The sequence below is a fragment of the Mytilus californianus genome, unplaced genomic scaffold (assembly GCF_021869535.1).
Source record: "Mytilus californianus isolate M0D057914Y unplaced genomic scaffold, xbMytCali1.0.p SCAF_7, whole genome shotgun sequence".
Lineage (NCBI taxonomy): Eukaryota > Metazoa > Mollusca > Bivalvia > Mytilida > Mytilidae > Mytilus > Mytilus californianus.
Genome location: NW_026262723.1, coordinates 86,170,921 through 86,192,133, shown reverse-complemented (window position 1 = coordinate 86,192,133; position 21,213 = coordinate 86,170,921). Strand labels below are relative to the sequence as shown.

Below are 21,213 nucleotides of genomic sequence, written 5' to 3'. Positions count from 1 at the left end.
AGTCGACTTAAATATCTTAAACCAGAGGGTGTTTTTAGAGGTAGTTACATGTACAATAATTTGATGTATGGAGTCGTCACCCGTCTTGCTGAGATAATAACAACATTTGTTACAACAGCAGACCTAGTAAAGATTTTGTTGGCAAATTGATACGTCGAATATTACGGTGAACTCCATCCGGTTCAATATAACTTTACAAGGCAAGTGTTATTATCTATTCATAAAATTGAGTGACATAAGCTAGACAATATGTAGTTTTACTGAAAATGGTAGTTTCATCGGCGGATACAGGATTTGGAAAAGGAATGGAGCTGAGCACCTTTTTATTTTGATAAAAAAATAAAACAAATATATATGAATGATAAAATGCTTGTGCATCAACTATATTTGTTTTCAACCTCTATATGCGACACTGAATAGTAACTACTGTGATATTATTAAAGGTTCATTGTCTGGGAGTTATAAATATACATTATGATGCTAAAATATTTTTTAAAACGGTAAAAATAAAACGGCGTGGAAATAAACCTACCAGATAATATTCCAGATTTTAGGATATACATATGAAGGGTCTATGAATGTCATTACTGATTTAGCCCTTAGCAAGCCAACAAGAAAATTACTAAACTTCGACATAAATTTATAAGATGTGAATGGAATAAAAACAGTAAGTTGGGCAATTAGATATTGACTTGTTGCAATACATAATCTGTTTCAGGCAATACGGTGAAATATGTGGAGCAGGTGCATACTTTCTACTGCCAATGACATGTCTAAGAGGACACGTTTCTTTCTAAATTGGGGAAAGCTTCAAAACGACACCAGATTGATTTCAGAACAGGCCTTTAAAGACATAACAACCTCTGTAAATACAATACCATATACTTACACCCACAAACACTTCTCCATGCCGGAAATACCAGTAACGAATATTCAAAACAACTATGCACTGGGTTGGAGAACTGGATATTATAGAGGCAAGTATTCTAAGAAATATGTCATGAGGGTCTGGATGGGGTTTACAGAAAAGACTGAGAATAATGAGCAAAAAATGCAGAATAAAGGTCCTAAAAAATAAAGAATAGAGAAAAATAGGTAAAAAAAAACCCAAAAAATAAAGAAAAATAATTGGCAAAATGAATAGATAATAGAGAAAAATGGTCTTAAAAATTAAAGAATAAAGAAATGAAGGACCCCCATCCTGACCCTCTGTCATCAGGATAGAAGTTGTATATGTCATGCAACTACACATTCAAAAACTACTTATTTGATAACTGTGTATATAATCTCAATATCTCTTTTAAATGTTACTGCTGAAAGCGTCAGAGCATTTCTTTTTTGTTTTACCTTTGTCTGTCCAATACCCAACCGACATTCCAGTGAAATAATTGGATATTTAAAACAAAACTATTAACAACAAAAGACAAGTCATGTTAGACGCCCTCTTCCTTATGAGAAATTCTTCATGATGAGACATTTTTGGCATTCATCATTTTCGACATTCTAGTAATATGTATAAATTGATTATTTATTAATATCCAGCAGCAAATATTACATGCATATTCAGGAGAATAACACGTACATGAGATATAAATATACCCTGCTTTGTTAGTTGGTGTGCTGTCTTACTTACGCCTACCCTAAAAGCGTCCATATTGATACATTTACAAATCAGCTAATTCATTTATATGATTTTTAATTTAAAGCTAATATATGCACAGGATTTATTTGTTTTTACAGTTTTGATTTAGAAGAAAACCCGGTTAGAAAATACAAATAATTACACCATTAATAACACAATTCTATATGAATATTCTTGTAATGGTTAGAAAATACATAAAATAACACCATTACAAACTTAATCTAATTTTTTATATTCTATTTTTTAGAAATTTACCTGTCACGTCACTTTTGTGGCGTTGATACATTCGTGTGACGCACAGTTCATAATTCTATTGTGGTGTAAATGGGAGGTGTCCGTTGTTATTCTATGGTTTACGTGTTGTAATGTACTATTATATTATTTATTTACGTATGTCTCTGTCCTGAGTGTTCTTGCGTTTAGTTATAATGTTGTCATTTTAGCGATATTTTTAACATTGCCATATAAGCGGGAGGTTTGGCAAGCCATAAAACCAGGTTCAACCCACCATTTTTTCTTAAAATGGCCTGTACCAAGTCAGGAATATGGCAGTTTTATTAAATATTCCGTTTCTATGTATGTTGTCGTTTGTTTTTGTAGCAGTTCAGTGTTTATGTTGTTCCGCTGTTTTCCTGTTATAGTTGATGTGGTTCCCTCGGTTTTGGTTTGTAACCCGGATTTGTTTCAGTTAAATCGATGTATAACTATTGAACAGCGGTATACTATTGTTGCCTTTATTTAACATTGTTCATTCTATGTGGCCTTTAATGATGTAGAATAGTCTGATTTTCATTCAGAAACTTCCTTAGATAAAATCATCTAATATTTAGCAAAATTTAATGAACAGAGGTGAATTTGACACATTTCACATTATTCATTATTGAAATAGGGGCCTCCAGTGACCGAGTGGTCCAAGTAGGTCATTTATTACTAGCCTGTCGGCACTGAGGTTGTTAGTTCGAACCCCGCATGTGACAGGTACTTTTGACTCTAATCTTAATTGACTATGATCACCAGTTTTCCTGCCAAAATGTCTTGGTTCTCTGTGCGCTCCAACTTCCTCCACTAATAAAAAAACTGGCCGACATGATATAGCCAATAAAGCTGAAAGTGGCGTTAAACATAAACAATCAATCAGTTATTACTTAAATATGGCGTTTGGCACATATAGGGCAGTTTGTGACATACAACTGGTTTATCCTTTTGCCTTATATTTTGAAAACTTTTATAGATAGATGGAAAAGGTTAATAAAAACTTATCATCAGTTCAAGATCTACAAAAATCTCGAAATTTGACTGACACATGAAGACTTTCTGTTGATTTATCAATAATTTAGATATCATTAATAACCTTATTTTTTTTGTCCCTTTTGGTCAAATATTCATATATCTTTGGATTTAAAATTTTTGAGTTGGAGTGTTCCAGATGAAAGTAATTACAGAAAAACGTGTGGGATGCACCAAATTTACAATGAGGTATTGCCCTTACTCAATGATATTTAAATCATTTTTAGCAAGTTCTGTATTAGCTTGAAGAAAAGCGTAAACAGTCGAAATTATCAGCAATACTACACCTTCAAAAACACGAATATGACTGAAACCATTTATTGACTGTAAATAGTGATTACGTCCCTTAAATGATGATTTCTGATACATTTAAGTCTTTTATCTTCAGAACAATAGTTGGATTGCTGTCTCATTGACATTTACCGTTTATCTTAATATAAGGTATTGAATATGTTGCTGGAAAAGTAACACCAACCATTATGCCTCACAAAACACGGGACATTGGTTTAAGACAAAATTCAACACAGCCCAGCCTTCTTCTCATTGCTCAACTTGGATACAAGTAAAATCTTTTCCCTTATGATTATGAATAAAACAAATTGTGGGGTAGAAATCAATACAACAGAAACTTTAGAACATTAATGAACCAGAAAAGACATTAAGTGGTCAACAATAGACAGGTGTCTATATGGTATGTCGAGTCTACATCATTTCAAATGTAGATAAAATTTGACTATATGTTTAGTATGAACGATCTACCATAAGATCAAATCATTTACAGGACAAAAAAACCAATACAGAGATAAGATCAAATACAGCCATCAATGAGGCTATTAGCTTGGGTCAGGTGCAGTTGACAGTTCTCCCAAGAATTCACCATAAAATTGCACACACAAACAAAAAATAAGAAAATAAAACTTTGTAAATTTCATGTGTCTGAATCACTCTTCTGGTTAAACCTTCATCAGGAATGCTAAAACCCTAACATTTGAGAGCCAAGGATGTATAAATAACTAAACTAAGGTCTCTCATCAATGACTCTATTGAAAGATTTTACTTAGTATGTAATGACGAACAAGATGCTATGACTTAGTGATGACAAGAGCTCACATAAATGTGTGATTAAAAGAGATAAAATTAATCAGAAATCTAATGGAAATTTGTATATGCTTGGTCGTATCAGCTAATATCACAAAACACAACCTGTAGCCATTATAAAACATTTCACTCCAAAGTTATTCTCAATTTTCCTTATTTTAGGGTACAGAATGGTTGTCCATACTGGCTCAACATGGGGATATAGAGCAATGATATCTTGGTACCCTGAGGCTGATATTGGCATTTTTGTAGCATTTACTGGAAATGATCCAAATTACTTATACAGACTAACATTACATAATTATATATTTGATGTGTACACTGGTCATATCCCATATCTAAATACATCAACCATATGTACTTATCCTGAACCATGGTTAAAATCTGACATACCAATAGTAAAACCTAACTATCCAAAAGACAGAAAAACAACAAGAAAACAAACAGAATACATTGGGATGTATCAACACCAAGCCTATGGTAAAATTAAGATTGTCAAACACACAAATAAGAATAAACTGAAATTGATATATGGTTATTTGACCTTTGAGCTCTATCCTTCAGAAACTAAGGATGAGTTTTAAGGCGACACTACAAGAATATCTGTAAAATTGTGAGATTTTTACAAATTCAAATATAAATTCCACAATGATCAGGTGACTTTAAAAGCCCCCAGCATTGAGGAACAGCCTACCTATGTAAAAAAGGGACAACTGAACAACAAAGCTTATCCTTTGTATACAACTTCTATAATTCTTCCTGTTGTGATCTTATGTATCTGTTTGACATTGTTTTGAATCAGATATTTGCTTTTTGTTATGTTTAATGAAACCTTAGAAGTGATCAGCTGATGAAGACATACTTATAAACAGGTATTAGCTTGAAGTGGAGTATCAATTAAACTTTTAATGACTTCATTTTGTTTATTTCATATTGAAATTTTAGTTTTATTGCCTTCTGACTTGTGTTTAAATGTATTTTTATTTTTTCGGTACTGATTATAGCAACAAATAAGGGTTGTAATCTTACAAAAAATATCATAGAGTTTTCTTGATTGAATGCACCTATGTATGATGGCATCGAAAGGTTGTAAATACATATATGTTACAACATCTGGTTTAGAGTAATGTCATTAAAATATACAATCAGACAATTGTTAGTCTAGTATGTTTCTAATTTTAGTTTATTTATATGTTTTGAAGTTTAGTGTGACGTCCATTTTCACTGAACTAGCACACAATTTTAGTTAGGGGCCAGCTGAGGACCACCTCCTGGTGCTGATTTTCTCGCTGCATTGAAGACCCATTGGTGGCCTTCGGCTGTTGTCTGCTCTTTGGTCGGGTTGTTGTCTCTTTGACATATTCCCCATTTCCATTCTCAATTTTATCGAAAAATAATTGAATTTGCAATCAAGCACGTTGTCCTCTCATGAACATCATCAAAAGAAAATTTTCACCATAAAAAGATTCAGTAAGAATACAAACAAAGAATGGATATGTACATGTGTAACAATAGGATTGTTATTGTTAAAACATACAATGTAATAAAAAAATATTTTAATAAAAACATATACATAAATCTGTGTGTGATAACTTTAAAAAAAAATGATTTTCAGGCATTGCATCATTAGTCTACAGCTTGGTGAGAATATACATTGGTCATACTGTTTCTCATCTGACACAAGGATTGGAATGTGGTCTGTAATGATGCTAACGTACTACCTAATTCTGTTAGCATGTTATCCTGAAAAATGAAATGTTGTTTATTATGAAAGAAAAATGGTTCACATAGTGGTGTATTATTTTGATTGTTGAATTAGTATTCTGAAACTCATTTGCTTTGTAATGGACATTCTTGCTATAAACAAGACGAAGAACAGCAGTTAAATCATTAATACCCTGATGCATGTTTATTTTCTAATATCTGATTTATTTTCAAGCATTTTATGATATTTTTGTATCAAAAACATTTCAAAAAGGATATCAATTACATCTGCTTTAAATCTTTTTTTTTTGTACCATAACTGATTGCACTTGTGAAATACAAGGTTTATGTAAAAAATTAAGCAAAATTTTCTTCATGTTATAAAAGTCTATATCTCTATAACTAAACAATGAAAATCATTTAAGTTGAAACAAATATAAAATGAAATAATTGAAATTAACTTTGCTGTATGACTCAGTTATATATTGTTTCTTAAAATTATCATTATTGTGTGAGTTTTATACTGTTCTATTTTATAAACTTTTTTGGGGAAAATGCTGAAAAATAATCTATTGCAATAAGTGTATCTCCGAATAAGATTTTGATAAAAAAAATCTATGTTGCAATTTTTTTCAATATAACACTGATTTAACATTACCTTAATTCGTTTGAATGAAATAACTAAAACAATATAATACACCACATATGCATAGCTTTATTTATATTAATTTGAGTGCCTCCCATCCCCCAACCCGATAAATTTTGGAACAGCCCTTTTAAAATACTCAACTCTCAAATTTGACAAGAATGACAATACATGTATTTTTAAAATATTCTAAATATTTATTATGTTACATGAAATATAAATGCATGCAAGTTTCATACCTACCATTTTTGAATCTGGTAATGTAAGAAATTTCATCCATGATATATTATCTAAATGTGTACTAAGATCTGCTAATAATGGGGCTATCTGGGGAAGAAATTCACTTGCATATCTGAAATACAAAAGGCAATTGATTATTATTTGGTCATACAGCTCTTCAACTGTTTCGGTTCTTATACATCCTTGGCTTTCAAATATTTTACTTTGAGCATTCCTGATGAAGGTAAATCCAGAAAAGAGCTTCTGACACATGAAATTTGTAACATGTTGTTTTAATTTTTTTTAGTGATGCATATTTTCTAAATAATATTCCAGAGGTATGAATTTACATTAAAATTGTTTATCTTCCTGAAAATGCATGAAACATTTGCCACTGGGCATTAAGCAAGCAACGATCAAACAATAACAAATTGTCTAAATTTCACAAATATAAGTATCTGTATAGCATGGATTCAATACAGTAATAAATGTGGATTCTTTATTCTATCTTTGGGGGGGGGGGGGGGTTCATAACATCAAAAATATTTTGTCTGATAGGAAAGCTGCACACCTCAAATAAATATACAAGAACATTTACAGAATAAGTTTCGTCTTAGACCTTTTCATTAGTACAAGCAATGACCAGCAAGGCTACAAATGTATTAAAAGTCTGTGTTGCTCATTTGGGTTAGAAGAAAAAAAATTGGAGGGGGTGATTAAAAATACAATGTAGGAAACAAACATATTCTACCATATGTAATTCATATGGTCCTTTCATCAAATTTGGACAGAAAATTTAAAATTCAAATGTTCTTCATTTCCCCAAAATTCTACCCCTACAATTGGCACTTGTCTTCAATAAGAATAAGTTAACATGTAGTCTTACAGTGCTGTTGAAAGTACCATGATTATGAACTGATATTTAAACTTATTGTTTAGCAACATAATATTGTCTGTTGGTCATATTGAAAAGTTACTGTGCAATATTTATCACAAGGTCTTGCAATATAATACATGTTTTCATAGAGGAACAATATTTGTGTGCAATAATAATAAAAAATCTAAAGTCCCTTTCATGACAATAATCAACATCATGCTTGAGAGCTGATGTAGATAAGGTAGTTGTGTAATACATATTTTCAGATTTTTTCCCCATGAAAATGTTTTATATAACCCTCCACAACAACTCTTGAGATTGCCCGTCTCAATTTATGACTTACTGTTGAAGGTCAGTGGTTCTCTCTCTGAAGAATTCAAGCTTCCTCCACAAATAAAAACTGACCACCATTATATAACCATGGTGCTAGCATTTAAATCCAACAAAAATAAAACAAATCTTATTATGACGTACCTGTGATACTGTGCTTCTAATTTAATGAATTCTCCAACATATGGCTGTTGCAATCTGGTCAGTAGCTGTGCCTTGCTGTCAATAATTGACTGCATATGTGAATTTAAACTTTGAACTTTATCTATCTTCTCACCTAAATAAAAAATTGATGTATAGATTTTTCTTATTCCAAAACTCATAAGCTTGTACATTGTACAATATCTCTTCGACAATCAAATAATTATCCAGGCATCTTGGTTTCAATTACATGTAGCACCAATACAATTTTTATGAGGTACACTTACATGTATCAGATCACGTCTGCATTATATGAATTCATTAGATGATTGTTTTTGAAACAGATGTTCTTTCCAAAGGGTTAAAACTTTACCAAAATGTTTTGGTAAACCAATCAAAATGAAGATTTCACGAAAGCTGAGTTTGAAGCTCCCTAGCGCAACAGCTAAAGTAAAAACCCAATTATTTCATTTGTCTGAGAAGTCAATGCATTTAGTGGACATAGCATTAAAATTATTTAAAAGGAATTATGGGATCAAAAAAATTACAGGCCAGAATCATGTTTGAAGAAGATGAATATGCTCTTGGGTATAAAGAAACCAATAATCACTAAGTTGAGATGAGAAGAGGGATGATGATGATGAATAATTGGTGTTTAATGTTCAGTGGAAATTATAACATGCATACCTGGATAAGAACATGTAAATATGATATGAATATGAAGTATGACATGCCACTCTACCCAGACTACTAATTCTGACTACAAGCTGAAAGTATGCTTTTACTTTCCTAAACCACTTGCTTAACAGAGAAACATCAAATACCACTTTTCAAGTCAGGAATCCATGTCACTATTTGCTGTGCCTAACTTTTGTCAATACGAAAAAAATAAATGTGTTGATTCATTGTGTTTTTTTGTCTCTATGGATTTCAATATAAAATTGTTTTGGCTATCGAGAACTTGAGCTGCTGTATGATTGTATCATGTTTATTTCTTAGTTTATGTGTGTTAATATCTTGGCTAGTGAGAGCTTGTGCTGCTGTATGATTGTGTCATGTTTATTTTTTAGTTTATGTGTGTTAATATCTTGGCTAGTGAGAGCTTGAACTGCTGTATGATTGTATCATGTTTATTATTTAGTTTATGTGTGTTAATGTCTTGGCTAGTGAGAGCTTGAGCTGCTGTATGATTGTATCATGTTTATTCTTTAGTTTATGTGTGTTAATGTCTTGGCTAGTGAGAGCTTGAACTGCTGTATGATTGTATCATGTTTATTATTTAGTTTATGTGTGTTAATATCTTGGCTAGTGAGAGCTTGAACTGCTGTATGATTGTATCATGTTTATTATTTAGTTTATGTGTGTTAATGTCTTGGCTATCCAGAGCTTGTGCTGCTGTATTATTGTGTCATACTTATTTCGTTTATGTCTGTTAATGTCTTGGCTATAGAGAGCTTGTGCTGCTGTATGATTGTGTCATACTTATTTAGTTTATGTGTGTTAATGTCTTGGCTATCGAGAGCATGAGCTGCTGTATGATTGTGTCATACTTATTTAGTTTATGTGTGTTAATGTCTTGGCTATCGAGAGCTTCAGCTGTTGTATGATTGTGTCATACTTATTATTAAGTTTATGTGTGTTAATGTCTTGGCTATCGAGAGCTTCAGCTGTTGTATGATTGTGTCATACTTATTATTAAGTTTATGTGTGTTAATGTCTTGCCTATCAAGAGCTTCAGCTGCTGTATGATTGTATCATGTTTTTTTTTTAGTTTATGTGTGTTAATTTCTTGGCTATTGAGAGCTTGAGCTGCTGTATGATTGTATCATGTTTAGTTTTATAGTTTAATATGTTTGTTAATGTCTTGGCTGTTTAAAGTATGAGCTGCTGTAAGATTGTATAATGTTTATTTTAAGTTTATATGTGTGTTATTGTCTTGGCTATCGAGAGCTTGAGCTGCTCTATGATTGTATGGTGTTTATTATTTAGTTTATGTGTGTTAATGTCTAGGGTATTTAGAGTTTGAGCTACTGTATGATTGTATGATGTTTAGTTGTTGGTTTTATATGTGTGTTAATGTCTTGGCTATTAGGATCTTGATCTGCTGTTTGATTGTATAATGTTTATTTTTTAGTTTATGTGGGTTGTTGTCTTGACTATTTAGAGCTTGAGCTGCTGTTTGATTGTATCATGTTCATTTTTTAGTTTTATATGTGTGTTAATGTCTTGGCTATTTGGAGCTTGAGTTGCTGTTCGATTGTATGATGTTTATCTTCTAGTTTATGTGTGTTGTTGTCTTGGCTATTGAGAGCTTGAGCTGCTGTATGATTGTGTCATACTTATTTAGTTTATGTGTGTTAATGTCTTGGCTAGTGGGAGCTTGTGCTGCTGTATGATTGCATCATGTTTATTATTTAATTTATGTGTGTTAATTTCTTGGCTAGTGAGAGCTTGATCTGCTGTATAATTGTGTCATACTTTTTTAGTTTATGTGTGTTAATGTCTTGGCTAACTAGAGCTTGAGCTGCTGTAAGATTGTATAATGTTCATTTTTTAGTTTATGTGTGTTAATGTCTTGGCTATCGAGAGCTTGAGCTGCTGTATGATTGTATCATGTTTATTATTTAGTTTGTGTGTGTTAATGTCTTGGCTAACTAGAGCTTGAGCTGCTGTAAGATTGTATAATGTTCATTTTTTAGTTTATGTGTGTTAATGTCTTGGCTATCGAGAGCTTGAGCTGCTGTATGATTGTATGGAGTTTATTATTTAGCTTTTGTGTGTTAATGTCTAGGGTATTTAGAGTTTGAGCTACTGTATGATTGTATGATGTTTAGTTGTTGGTTTTATATGTGAGTTAATGTCTTGGCTATTAGGAGCTTGAGCTGCTGTTTGATTGTATAATTTTTATTTTTTAGTTAATGTGGGTTGTTGTCTTGACTATTTAGAGCTTGAGCTGCTGTTTGATTGTATGATGTTCATTTTTTAGTTTTATATGTGTGTTAATGTCTTGGCTATTTGGAGCTTGAGCTGCTGTTTGATTGTAGGATGTTTTTTTTCTAGTTTATGTGTGTTGTTGTCTTGGCAATTTTGAGCTTGAGTTGCTGTTTGATTGTATCATGTTTATTTCTAGTTTATGTATGATAATGTCTTAGCTATTTAGAACCTGAGCTGCTGTATGATTGTATCATTTATTTTTTTATTTTTTTTTGTGTATAATGTCTTGGCTATTTAGAGCTTGAGCTGCTGTATGAATGCAAGGCTTCCAAAACGGCCATATATTCCGGACATTTGTATAATGTCCGGTAAAAGTCCGGATGGGCAAAGCATGAAACGGTCATCTACTTTTTAGTTTTCAAGGCTTTCTTATAAGAGACGGTCATTTTAACATAATTCGCGATCTTTTTGACCCAACCTTTTGCCTTTAACAGCCACACATTTCCGGTCATAAAAGTGACATGATCATTAAGTACTATCAAAACAAACCCTACTTTAATACCTTCTCATTTTAATCAAGGCTAATTAGTTGTCGAACAGCTGAAATTTACCTGTTCAGGTGACAGGTAAACTATTTTGAACCGGACATTGATCAGTCTATTCAAAGTTATTTTCTTACATTTCAGCGGTTTGCATCTAATTAATTTAGTCAAAAAGATTTAAATTATCAGAAATACGTTTACAAATATGATTTGATGAAAAAATTAAAAAGGTGAAAATGAAAAATCGTCATAACCACGTTGTTTGAACCAGAGACATGTCTCTGTTTGAACTAGTACACGTGTGCGCAGGTGTGAAATTTAATTATGCATCCTAAGTTCTTCAAAAAATGCTTAAATTGTCATTAATACCTTTATCTCACGTTTATTTCGAATATTTTCTTGAAGAAATAACGTAGAAAGAGCTACTTACACTCATTCATGCTTTGCAAACGTACACGGAATTTACGTATCCGTCTCTGGTCCATGTTTTACCATTGTCAAGATAACATCCGGTATAAGATTTTAACGAATGTAAAGTTTCTGACAACGTTATTTTGCACAAATAAAGAGTCTAAGGCAGATATAAGTACGCTGATGTTGCACACTTCGAATGATGCACTGCCAATTTAACAGTTTACGTCAGAACTTCGAATTTGAATCAAAGAAAGTTTAATATCGTTTTTTTTTTTAATGGCAATCATTGGGATGGCCAACTCAGCAACTGAATACCATAATTGCCTTTTGTTTATTTAGTCTTGAGGAATTAAAATAGGGATAATATATAAAATGTCCGGCTGGCTAAAAATAATTTTGGAAGCCCTGTATGAATGTATGGTGTTTTTCTTTTTGTTTAAGTGTGTTGTTGTTTGGGCTATTTAGAGCTTGAGCTGCTGTTTGATTGTATCATACGTTTATTTTTTAGTTTACGTGTGTTAACGTTGTTGCTATTTAGTGTTTGAGCTGCTGTATGATTGTATAATGTTCATTTTTTTGTTAATGTGTGTTGTTATATAGTCTCATTGATGTTTCACTTACATTTGCTTAACCCATGCTAATGGTTATAGAAATAATATAGAATTCCAACAGTGTCATCACTTCACTACATGGCCTAAGCCGCCTTTAAGCATGGAGAGTTAAGATGTTGAAAATGACTGATGAAAAATAAAGTAACAGCTCACACAGCACAGTTGGGTACGAAGAAAGGGATGTCCTCATAATAAATAGAACCAAGCACATAAACTTTCTATATCTTACCTAAACCTTTTAAATGTGTTAAATCACTTGTTTCTTTGTCTTGCATTCTTGCTTGAACTTCTAAATTTATCTGAAAATAAAATTATAATAGTCCTTTGTTTTATTACATGAATATTAATTGTTTCTGGTAACTTTAACACATACTGACCATATCCCATTCCGTAGGGTAAGTTCTCTAATTTAAAGGAAATTTCCATAATGGCCAAATTATTTTATATTAAAAGTAGTTTTATGAATGTAACTAAGTTTTAAAAATACAAAGCCAACTGTATGCTTGATTATTCACTTTTTAACCAATTTGTTTTCAAGACGATATACAAATTTTACCAATTTAAAATGTTTGCTAGAAAAATTTAAAACAATAATGAAAGATAATAAATAAAGCCTGAAATATTGTGCAACCACTGGAAAATTTAGTATCTTTTAAAGATAAAAAAATTAAATATTGACAATTGACATTTGCCTGATGATACTTCAGACCATACGACATCTATGCACAAAATATATTCTGTAGTTAGAGGCACTGAAAAACTAGCTGATACAAAAAGAGCATATGTGTACTTGTGCCTTTATACTTTCATACAGTAAAGTGAGACCAAAATGTCAGATTTATATAAATTTGAAGATAATTTCAGACTCCTCTTTTCCATTAAGTTCTACTTCATTGTAACTTTTTAAAACAGTGAAATGTGTTCAGTGAATTATTCCAATAAAGGTTAAGCAAGTACAAATACCTTGTGATGTTCTTTTCTCATTTTAGACAATGACTTGAGTTGTGATATAAGTTTTATAGATGGCAGCTTGTGATGGTAGTCATCTTGAAGTTGATGCACATCGAAAGCTATTCTCTGAAATACATTCAGAAAGATGTCATTATTAAACAATAATAAACTTGATCATAATATCTATTGTTTTACATTTGTCATGTCTATGCCTTTAATACAATGTAGCTTGCTATGCAGCATGGGTTTTGCTCATTGTTGAAGGCTGTACTGTGACCTAAAATTGCTAAATTCTACTTCATTTAGTTTCTCTTCTTCTTTAGGTATGGAATTACATCAACTTTGATGAAGATTACTTTAAATTGTATTCCTGTGTGAGGTTGATTTAAAGTAAATTACGTTTTTTTCTTTTATTTGTAAACTAAACAAATATAATTTAACTTCATTTTTTTCTTTTAGATTTTTCATATAATTTATATTTAAGATATAAAGATTATTAAAGAAATAAAGAATGAGCACATCTAGTTGAGGTGAGCAAATGTTTGAGGACTTCACGAGTTGGTGCCTCCCTAAAGTTATCAGCAGAAGTTTGGTGGAAAGTTGTCTCTTTGGAAATTGTACCACATCTTGCATTTAGGTATCGGGTCCGTTCGCCCTAATTACATGTTGGCCCTGGGTCTGTTCGCCCATAGAGTATGTTCGCCCTGAGTTCGTTCGCCCTACTTTAAAAAAAAAATAATATAGTGGTATTAAAGTTTAATAAACATATTCTGATATTTATATGATCAATATTAAAGAAAAAGTATATTCTCGAAATTCATGAAAAAAAACATAAAAATATTTAAAAATTAATGGCTTGTTTTGGAGCATTAAATTAATGGGCTTCATTCTTACATTTGTTCTATTTAGAATTAATTTTAATGACTGTTGACTGTAATTTAGAATGATGATTAGGTATAATTATGATGTCTTTGAGCTCACTTATTTTTGTATTAATTGTCTTTGTTGGATTAATAATGAAAGTAACATTTAAAAAAAAAACAAGTCAGCTTGGAATGAGTAAAAACAACGATGTACGAATTGTAAGACATAAAATGAAATTTTTTTCGCACACAACTTGGCTTATTTGATCTCAAGTTCGTTTTGACACATATCCTATATATGTGCTCTTTAAAATAATAGTGTAAAAAATTTAGGACATACATTTGTAACTGGTGTGTGATGTGAAGTTCGAATTGGATCTTGTTATAACTGTTAATGTCTTAATGATTGTTTTAAAATTGTTAAAATTTATCAATAAAGATCAATACATGCAGATAAGATGGTCTTCAGTTGTTTTATATTTAATACCTCTTATTCCTGGTACTCTACAGTGCAGATAAAAGGAAAATAATTATTTGGTACATTGTAGCAGCAATACAACATAGATATTCGGCGAAATTTTCAACAAACTTTAACATACTCTTTTAAAAAAATAATCATTCAACAAACAAGACAACAAAATATAATAAAAATCGGAGCAAACGGACCCAGGGCGAACAGGTATAAGGGCACCGGACCCAGGGCGAACAGGTATAAGGGCACCGGACCCAGGGCGAACGTAAATCAGGGTGAGCAGACCCAGATTCTTACATTTATATGAAGAGTCCCAGAATCTGAAACATGAGGTCTATTGAGCAGATTCTTTAAGGTTCAGCATAACCTTTTGGCAAATATAGCCGCATTTACATCACAAATTTTATTCTGAGTACAGACAAACCTGTGCACCTGGTAAAGTTTTAATTCAAGGCATGGCAGGAACTAGTAGTACTCAACTAGCTAATTACATTTCAAATGTTCTAGTTCCTGCCTTCTGATAAAGCAGATACAGATATCAATATAAAGGTCTAATTTGAGCAAGTTGTAACAAGACTTGTTTTTAAAATCTAACCTTTCTAATGTGGCCTGTGTTTTCAGCTATTTTCAACGCATTTGTCAGTGGCGCCAGCGTACTTCCAGTAATACTCCATGGATTTTCTGATGAAAATGAACGAAAAGATGAAGAAGAATCCATTTCAATTTAAATTGTTTCTTCAAACTTTCCGCCAGTGTTTACATTTAGTTTATTAACCTCAATTTAGAAGAGCAGGGCGTATGAATACAATAATTATATTGTATTCGAATCCATGACAAATCGCCCCACACCTAATCGCCCCACTTTTTCACCAACTCGCCCCACTTTCGAAAAAATCGCCCCACTCTTGTTTACCAACTCGCCCCACTTATGAAAAAGGGTAAAATCCCATTGAAAATAGGTTGGATAACTTGCCCCACTTATGAAAAGGGTTAAAATCCCGCTGAAATAAGGTCTGTCAACTCGCCCCACTCATGACAAATAGACTGATAAACCACGATGAATTCAGTAATGCCGACTCGCCCCACTTATGAAAAAAGATGCAATCCCGTTGTATATCTATGTTCCTGCCCCACTTATAAATAAAATCAATACCTATAAAAACCTTAGATAAACATGTTTTTGTAGTTCTTTTCTTTTTGTTGAAATAAAGCAGAAAGAAGTGAGTATCAGTATTTCTGCGATTTGAATGCCAACTAGCCCCACTTGTGAAAAATAGAAAAATCCATTTGCCTTTCACTGATTGCTCGTTAGTGTTCAGGGGCGGATCCAGCCATTTATAAAAGGGGGGTTCTCAACTAAGGATAAGGGGGGGGGGGGGGGGGTCTAACTATATGTCCCCATTCAAATGCATTGATCGTCCAAAAAAAGGGGGGGTTCCAATCCCCGGACCCCCCCCCCCTGGATCCGCCACTGGTGTTTAATTATTCTTAATTCAAAGACAAAAGTAACCAATCCGTGGGGCGAGTTGGCAGACCTGAAAATTATATATGCATCTAGATTTTATCTTTTTCATTAAGTGGGGCGAGTTGGCAGGAGAAAAATTATTCATCTAGATTTTACCTTTTTTCATTAAGTGGGGCCCGTTGGCAGGAGAAAAATTAACGGGATTTAACCCTTTTCACAAGTGGGGCGATTTTTTTAAAAAGTGGGGCGAGTTGGTAAACCAGTTTGGGGCGAGTTGGTGAAAAAGTGGGGCGATTTGGTGTGGGGCGATTTTCCAGTGTGGGGCGATTTTCACTGCTTCCCAATAATTAATATTGTTTCATTAAAGTGTTCATTTCATTTCTGTAAAATTGCCACATTTTTGTGAATCTCTATAGGGTCGATTAATGCAGTAGAATCAATGCTTGATTTAATAGTTATCTGAATATTATTAACGACAGCTATAAAACAGCAGCAAAATATTTAAAGTGAGAAACGAAACAGAGCGAAACGAAACGAAACGAAATATGTGTAGTGAGCAACAAAACGAAACAATATCTGTATTTTATGGAACGACTCAGAGAAAATCTTTCCGACGAAAAATATCTCATTGACTAAAATGTTAAAAATAAATAGCCAAGTATAGACATATTAACTATCACATAAACAATGTATTCTACTGATTGGACAACAAAAATGCAATAGTCAACTAGCTGTCAAGTTTAGTTATATAGTCTTCTCTTAAGCTATAATAAACCGTCACCAAAATATACTGTCAATCTTTAAAAATTAATATACTAGTAGGAGATGTGGAGTGCATGTCAATGAGACAGCAACACATAGACACAAAGAACCGAAAGACATCTGGAGGTCAACATATACATACTGATATAGTCTTCGACAGTAACCAATAGACAGGCGAGTTTGCAATAAGTCAAGCTCCAAATCGTCCAGAATCAAATAGCAACATGTTTCCTAGTTAAATGGTGATACAGGAGCATATAACATTGAGAACACAATGATACATTTTGATATTCAACCTAGGAAAAAATTACATTTCCGTGTTTCATCTTTCCTTTATTTTAAAGGGCGATTCAGAATAAGGATTTGGATGGAGAATAATGGGCCAATACTACAGAAAAATAAATAATAGAGAATAATGGGCCAATACTACAGAAAAATAAATAATAGAGAATAATGGGCCAATACTACAGAAAAATAAATAATAGAGAATAATGGGCCAATACTACAGAAAAATAAATAATAGAGAATAATGGGCCAATACTACAGAAAAATAAATAATAGAGAATAATGGGCCAATACTACAGAAAAATAAATAATAGAGAATAATGGGCCAATACTACAGAAAAATAAATAATAGAGAATAATGGGCCAATACTACAGAAAAATAAATAATAGAGAATAATGGGCCAATACTACAGAAAAATAAATAATAGAGAATAATGGGCCAATACTACAGAAAAATAAATAATAGAGAATAATGGGCCAATACTACAGAAAAATAAATAATAGAGAAAAATTGGCCAAAAAATAAAGAATACAGAATAATGGGACGCTAAAATATAATGATTAGCGAACAATGGGCAAAAATATTAAAAATAACCTAAAAAAAGAAAATGAAGAAATGAAATCCAGTTGGAAACACAAAATATTAGATTCATCTTAGAATATATTTCAAAGTTATGTCTCACAATTTACATTTGGTACATTCGTGCAATAGTTGGCTCATGTGATTCAGCTAAGCTACAGTGCCTGGAATTTTGTTCAAATGTTAAGGCTTCTATGCAGGTGTAAAAAAAGAAGAAACATTGAAATTAGAATAGCTGATACGGTGACTCGTCTGAATATCAATTCCACTAGGATTTTAATCATCCGCCTACACTAGTGGGGCATATTATGTTTTATGGTCTGTATGTCCATTCATAAGTCCGTCCGTCTGTCCGATACCAGGTTTAAGCTTTTTGTTAAGGTAGTTTACAATGAATATGTGGTCACATCAACTCGAAACTTAGTATACATGTTCATTATAGTGTGTTCTTTAAAAAAAATATATACCGAATTATGGTCTTGATTCTTTTTTATGGTTCACTGAACATCAGATGTGATCGTGTGAAATAAGTACATCTAGGGATGGTTCACTAAATATTGACATTTGATAGTTTGAGAGGAATTTGGTGTTCTAAAGACACATATTCTTGATTCTTTGGTCAGGTGTTAAGTTTGGTAGCAGGTGTCATGTGTTTATGATGAATAACTTGCAATGGACCATTTCTATGTTATTTGTTGTTGCTTTAGTATTCAGGCAGTTTGCACGTTTGTTTAGGTCAAACTGACAGGTTTTTTTTGTCATTACGACCCGCATTATTTGGGTCATTGTGATTTCGGTCTATGCATCCGCCAGTTCGTCCTTCCGATATTCCCGTAATAGGTTTAACTTATAGATTTCTGTAACATTGTGGTCTCATCAGCTTGAAACTTGGTACATATGTTCATTATGGCATAGACTTTTTGAGATATATGCCAAATTAAATTTTTGAACCATATTTTCCGGATCAAATAACATTAAAATGTGATGATTTGGCTGTTCTATGGTTGCATAATCTTTTTTTTTATTCGTTTTTTTTTTTGGTTTGTTTCCGAGCTTTTTTTTTATTGTTATGGCAGTTGATGACATTCTTGTTTTTGATATTGTTGCAAAGCAAGCAAGGCGTAATCTCGGTTAACAGTTCAAGTTCAATTGTTAATCTTTGAAAACTTCTTACAACACATACCTTTTCAACTTTGAGAAGACACTCTGTACTTCGTAGTTACACTATTGGAAATGTGATAAATATGTCAATAACGCGAGTCTGTCAAGATAAATGGTGAATAGCAAATACAATTATGTTTTTGCTTTTATCATGGGTTAGTTTAAAAAAGAAAGTAGTATATGAAGAGTCGAACTTATGATATAGAATGAATCAAAAGAGAAGAGAGGGAGTCCAGTAGGTCCCCTGGGTCAGCTTAGGACACATGGTCACTTTCAGAAATTGCCTCAGGCCAATAGGTCACTATAAGCCAACTATTAAGTTCTAAACCGATCCGATTCTCGGTTTTGAACATTTCGAAAGTTTATAGCTCTTCATGTTTTTAATAAGCTTTGGATTTTCAAATAGTTTGGCCTCGAGCATCACTGAAGAGACATTGATTGTCGAAATGCGCATCTGGTGCAGAAAAATTGGTACCGTTTTTGTTATCAGAGATACTTTAAAGGAAGACGTCTGGTCGCAAGTTGGTCCACCAAACCCCCAAAGTTGCATGTTGGATTTGACTATTGAGTCATATATAGAGTTAACGTCAGTAAGACTGCAACTCTACAATCACTGCACCTAACTAGGACATTCGGATCCCACCGTCTCTTAAATGGAGACAAAATGTCCATACCATTGCACGTTTAGTTATTGTTACTTCACTCGGGATACTAACGTGTTTTATTAATTTCATACAACTTCTTGATGGGACTAGAAAGCATCGACAATTACAAAATAAAAAAATGGTATGTACTGCGTTCTTTCTAGTGTTGCAATCAATGGAAATAAAGATAAAATTGAGAATGTAAATGGGGAATATGTCAAAGAGACAACAACCCGACCAAAGAGCAGACAACAGCCGAAGGCCACCAATGGGTCTTCAACGCAGCGAGAAAATCCCGCACCCGGAGGATGTCCTCAGCTGGCCCCTAAATAAAATTGTGTACTGCTAGTTCAGTGAAAATGGACATCACAATAAACTCCAAAACATATAAATGAACTAAAATTAAAAAACATACAAGACTAACAAAGGCCAGAAGCTCCTGACTTGGGACAGGCGCAAAACTGCGGCGGGGTTAAACATGTTTTGTGAGATCTCAACCCTCCCCCTATACCTCTAGCCAATGTAGAATAAAGAAACACATAGCAATACGCAAGGTAAAACTCAGTTTAAAAGAAGTCCGAGTCCGATGTCAGAATAGGTAACAAAAGAAACTAAGCAAAATGACAATGATACATAAATGAACAAAGGACTACTAGCAGTTACTGACATGCCAGCTCCAGACCTCAAGTAAACTGATTGAAAGATTATGTCTTCATCATATGAAAATCAAGTACAATCCCTCCCGCTAGGGGTTTAGTATCATACCATCATAAAATATGTAAGAAGAACATAACCCGTATCATGCCAACAACTGGTTTTAGAATAAATGTGTTTATTTCCGATGCAAAGACCCTATGAGTGAATCAATATTAATACCAAAATATGCAATCCTTAATGACTTGACAACAGTATCGTAACTATATCCTTTAATTCAGAATAAGTCTGTTTAAAGGTTTGGTTAGCTTTTGAGGTGAATGCCGACATTTTTGTGCTTTGTAAAGAATATTACCATAAAATATTGGATGTGAAATACCTGAACGTAAAAGATGTCTGCATGTTGACCAATATGTAATTTGTCCCGTTAATCGTGTATTTTTGCACATTCTCAGCTTAGTGCTTTGATTCAAATCTGGGGACTGAATCAAATAGTTACAAAGAATACAGAAACGGATGTAAAAATACTGCTAAGCGTAGAGATTTTTTTTTTGGACGATTTAAGCAAAAATAAAGGATATTTTTCCGATCAAAGGGGAAGGGGCGTTCTCCCTCTAGGCTTATGAATCCGTCACTGGATGATATATGATTTTAGGATCTGGTTGTGCAGATTTTTTCTTAACGCAAAGAACAGGTCAGTGAAACTTTTAGAGGCATTAAATGTGTGATTCGGCATAAACGGTTAAATTCCTCCCATTTAAAAAAAAGAAAGGTCTAATACTACCAGAAGCATGTAATTATAAGTCATATGTGGTACGGTGCATAGTTAAATTATTTGTTTGATAAGATTTTGTCGGTATAACGTAATTATCTTTCCGGGATAAGCGAAATTCAATTCCGACAGATACATCTTTTCGGCAACCTCGGAATT

General features: G+C 32.8%; 3 protein-coding genes across 5 annotated transcripts in view; 2 read left to right on the top strand and 1 right to left on the bottom strand.

Annotated features, from left to right (window-relative positions):
* LOC127710238 (gigasin-6-like) overlaps positions 1-4,618 on the top strand; it is a 32,399-nt gene extending 27,781 nt beyond the window's left edge. The window contains exon 5 of the mRNA XM_052216005.1: positions 4,190-4,618. Coding sequence (XP_052071965.1) covers positions 4,190-4,611 — 422 coding nt within the window. The 3' untranslated portion in view covers positions 4,612-4,618. The remainder of the gene's footprint in view (positions 1-4,189) is intronic.
* LOC127710237 (gigasin-6-like) overlaps positions 1-5,546 on the top strand; it is a 68,357-nt gene extending 62,811 nt beyond the window's left edge. The window contains exon 6 of one of the 2 annotated variants that reach the window (XR_007986088.1): positions 5,114-5,546. Coding sequence is in view for 1 of the 2 variants with exons in the window: in XM_052216004.1 (XP_052071964.1) it covers positions 4,613-4,644 (32 nt within the window). In the remaining variant the exon portion in view is untranslated. Of the gene's footprint in view, positions 1-4,612 lie in introns of both variants that reach the window. The other variant, XM_052216004.1, reaches the window with a different exon arrangement.
* LOC127710240 (uncharacterized) overlaps positions 1-15,511 on the bottom strand; it is a 66,348-nt gene extending 50,837 nt beyond the window's left edge. Inside the window, exons 1-6 of one of the 2 annotated variants that reach the window (XM_052216006.1) lie at positions 15,327-15,511; positions 13,409-13,522; positions 12,675-12,744; positions 7,948-8,080; positions 6,621-6,729; positions 5,569-5,770 (exon numbers count right to left, since the gene is read on the bottom strand). In XM_052216006.1, the coding sequence (XP_052071966.1) occupies positions 5,654-5,770; positions 6,621-6,729; positions 7,948-8,080; positions 12,675-12,744; positions 13,409-13,522; positions 15,327-15,449 (666 nt within the window). In that variant the 5' untranslated portion in view covers positions 15,450-15,511 and the 3' untranslated portion in view covers positions 5,569-5,653. Of the gene's footprint in view, positions 1-5,568; positions 5,771-6,620; positions 6,730-7,947; positions 8,081-12,674; positions 12,745-13,408; positions 13,523-15,326 lie in introns of those variants that run through there. The other variant, XM_052216007.1, reaches the window with a different exon arrangement.
* Positions 15,512-21,213: the final 5,702 nt, after the last annotated feature.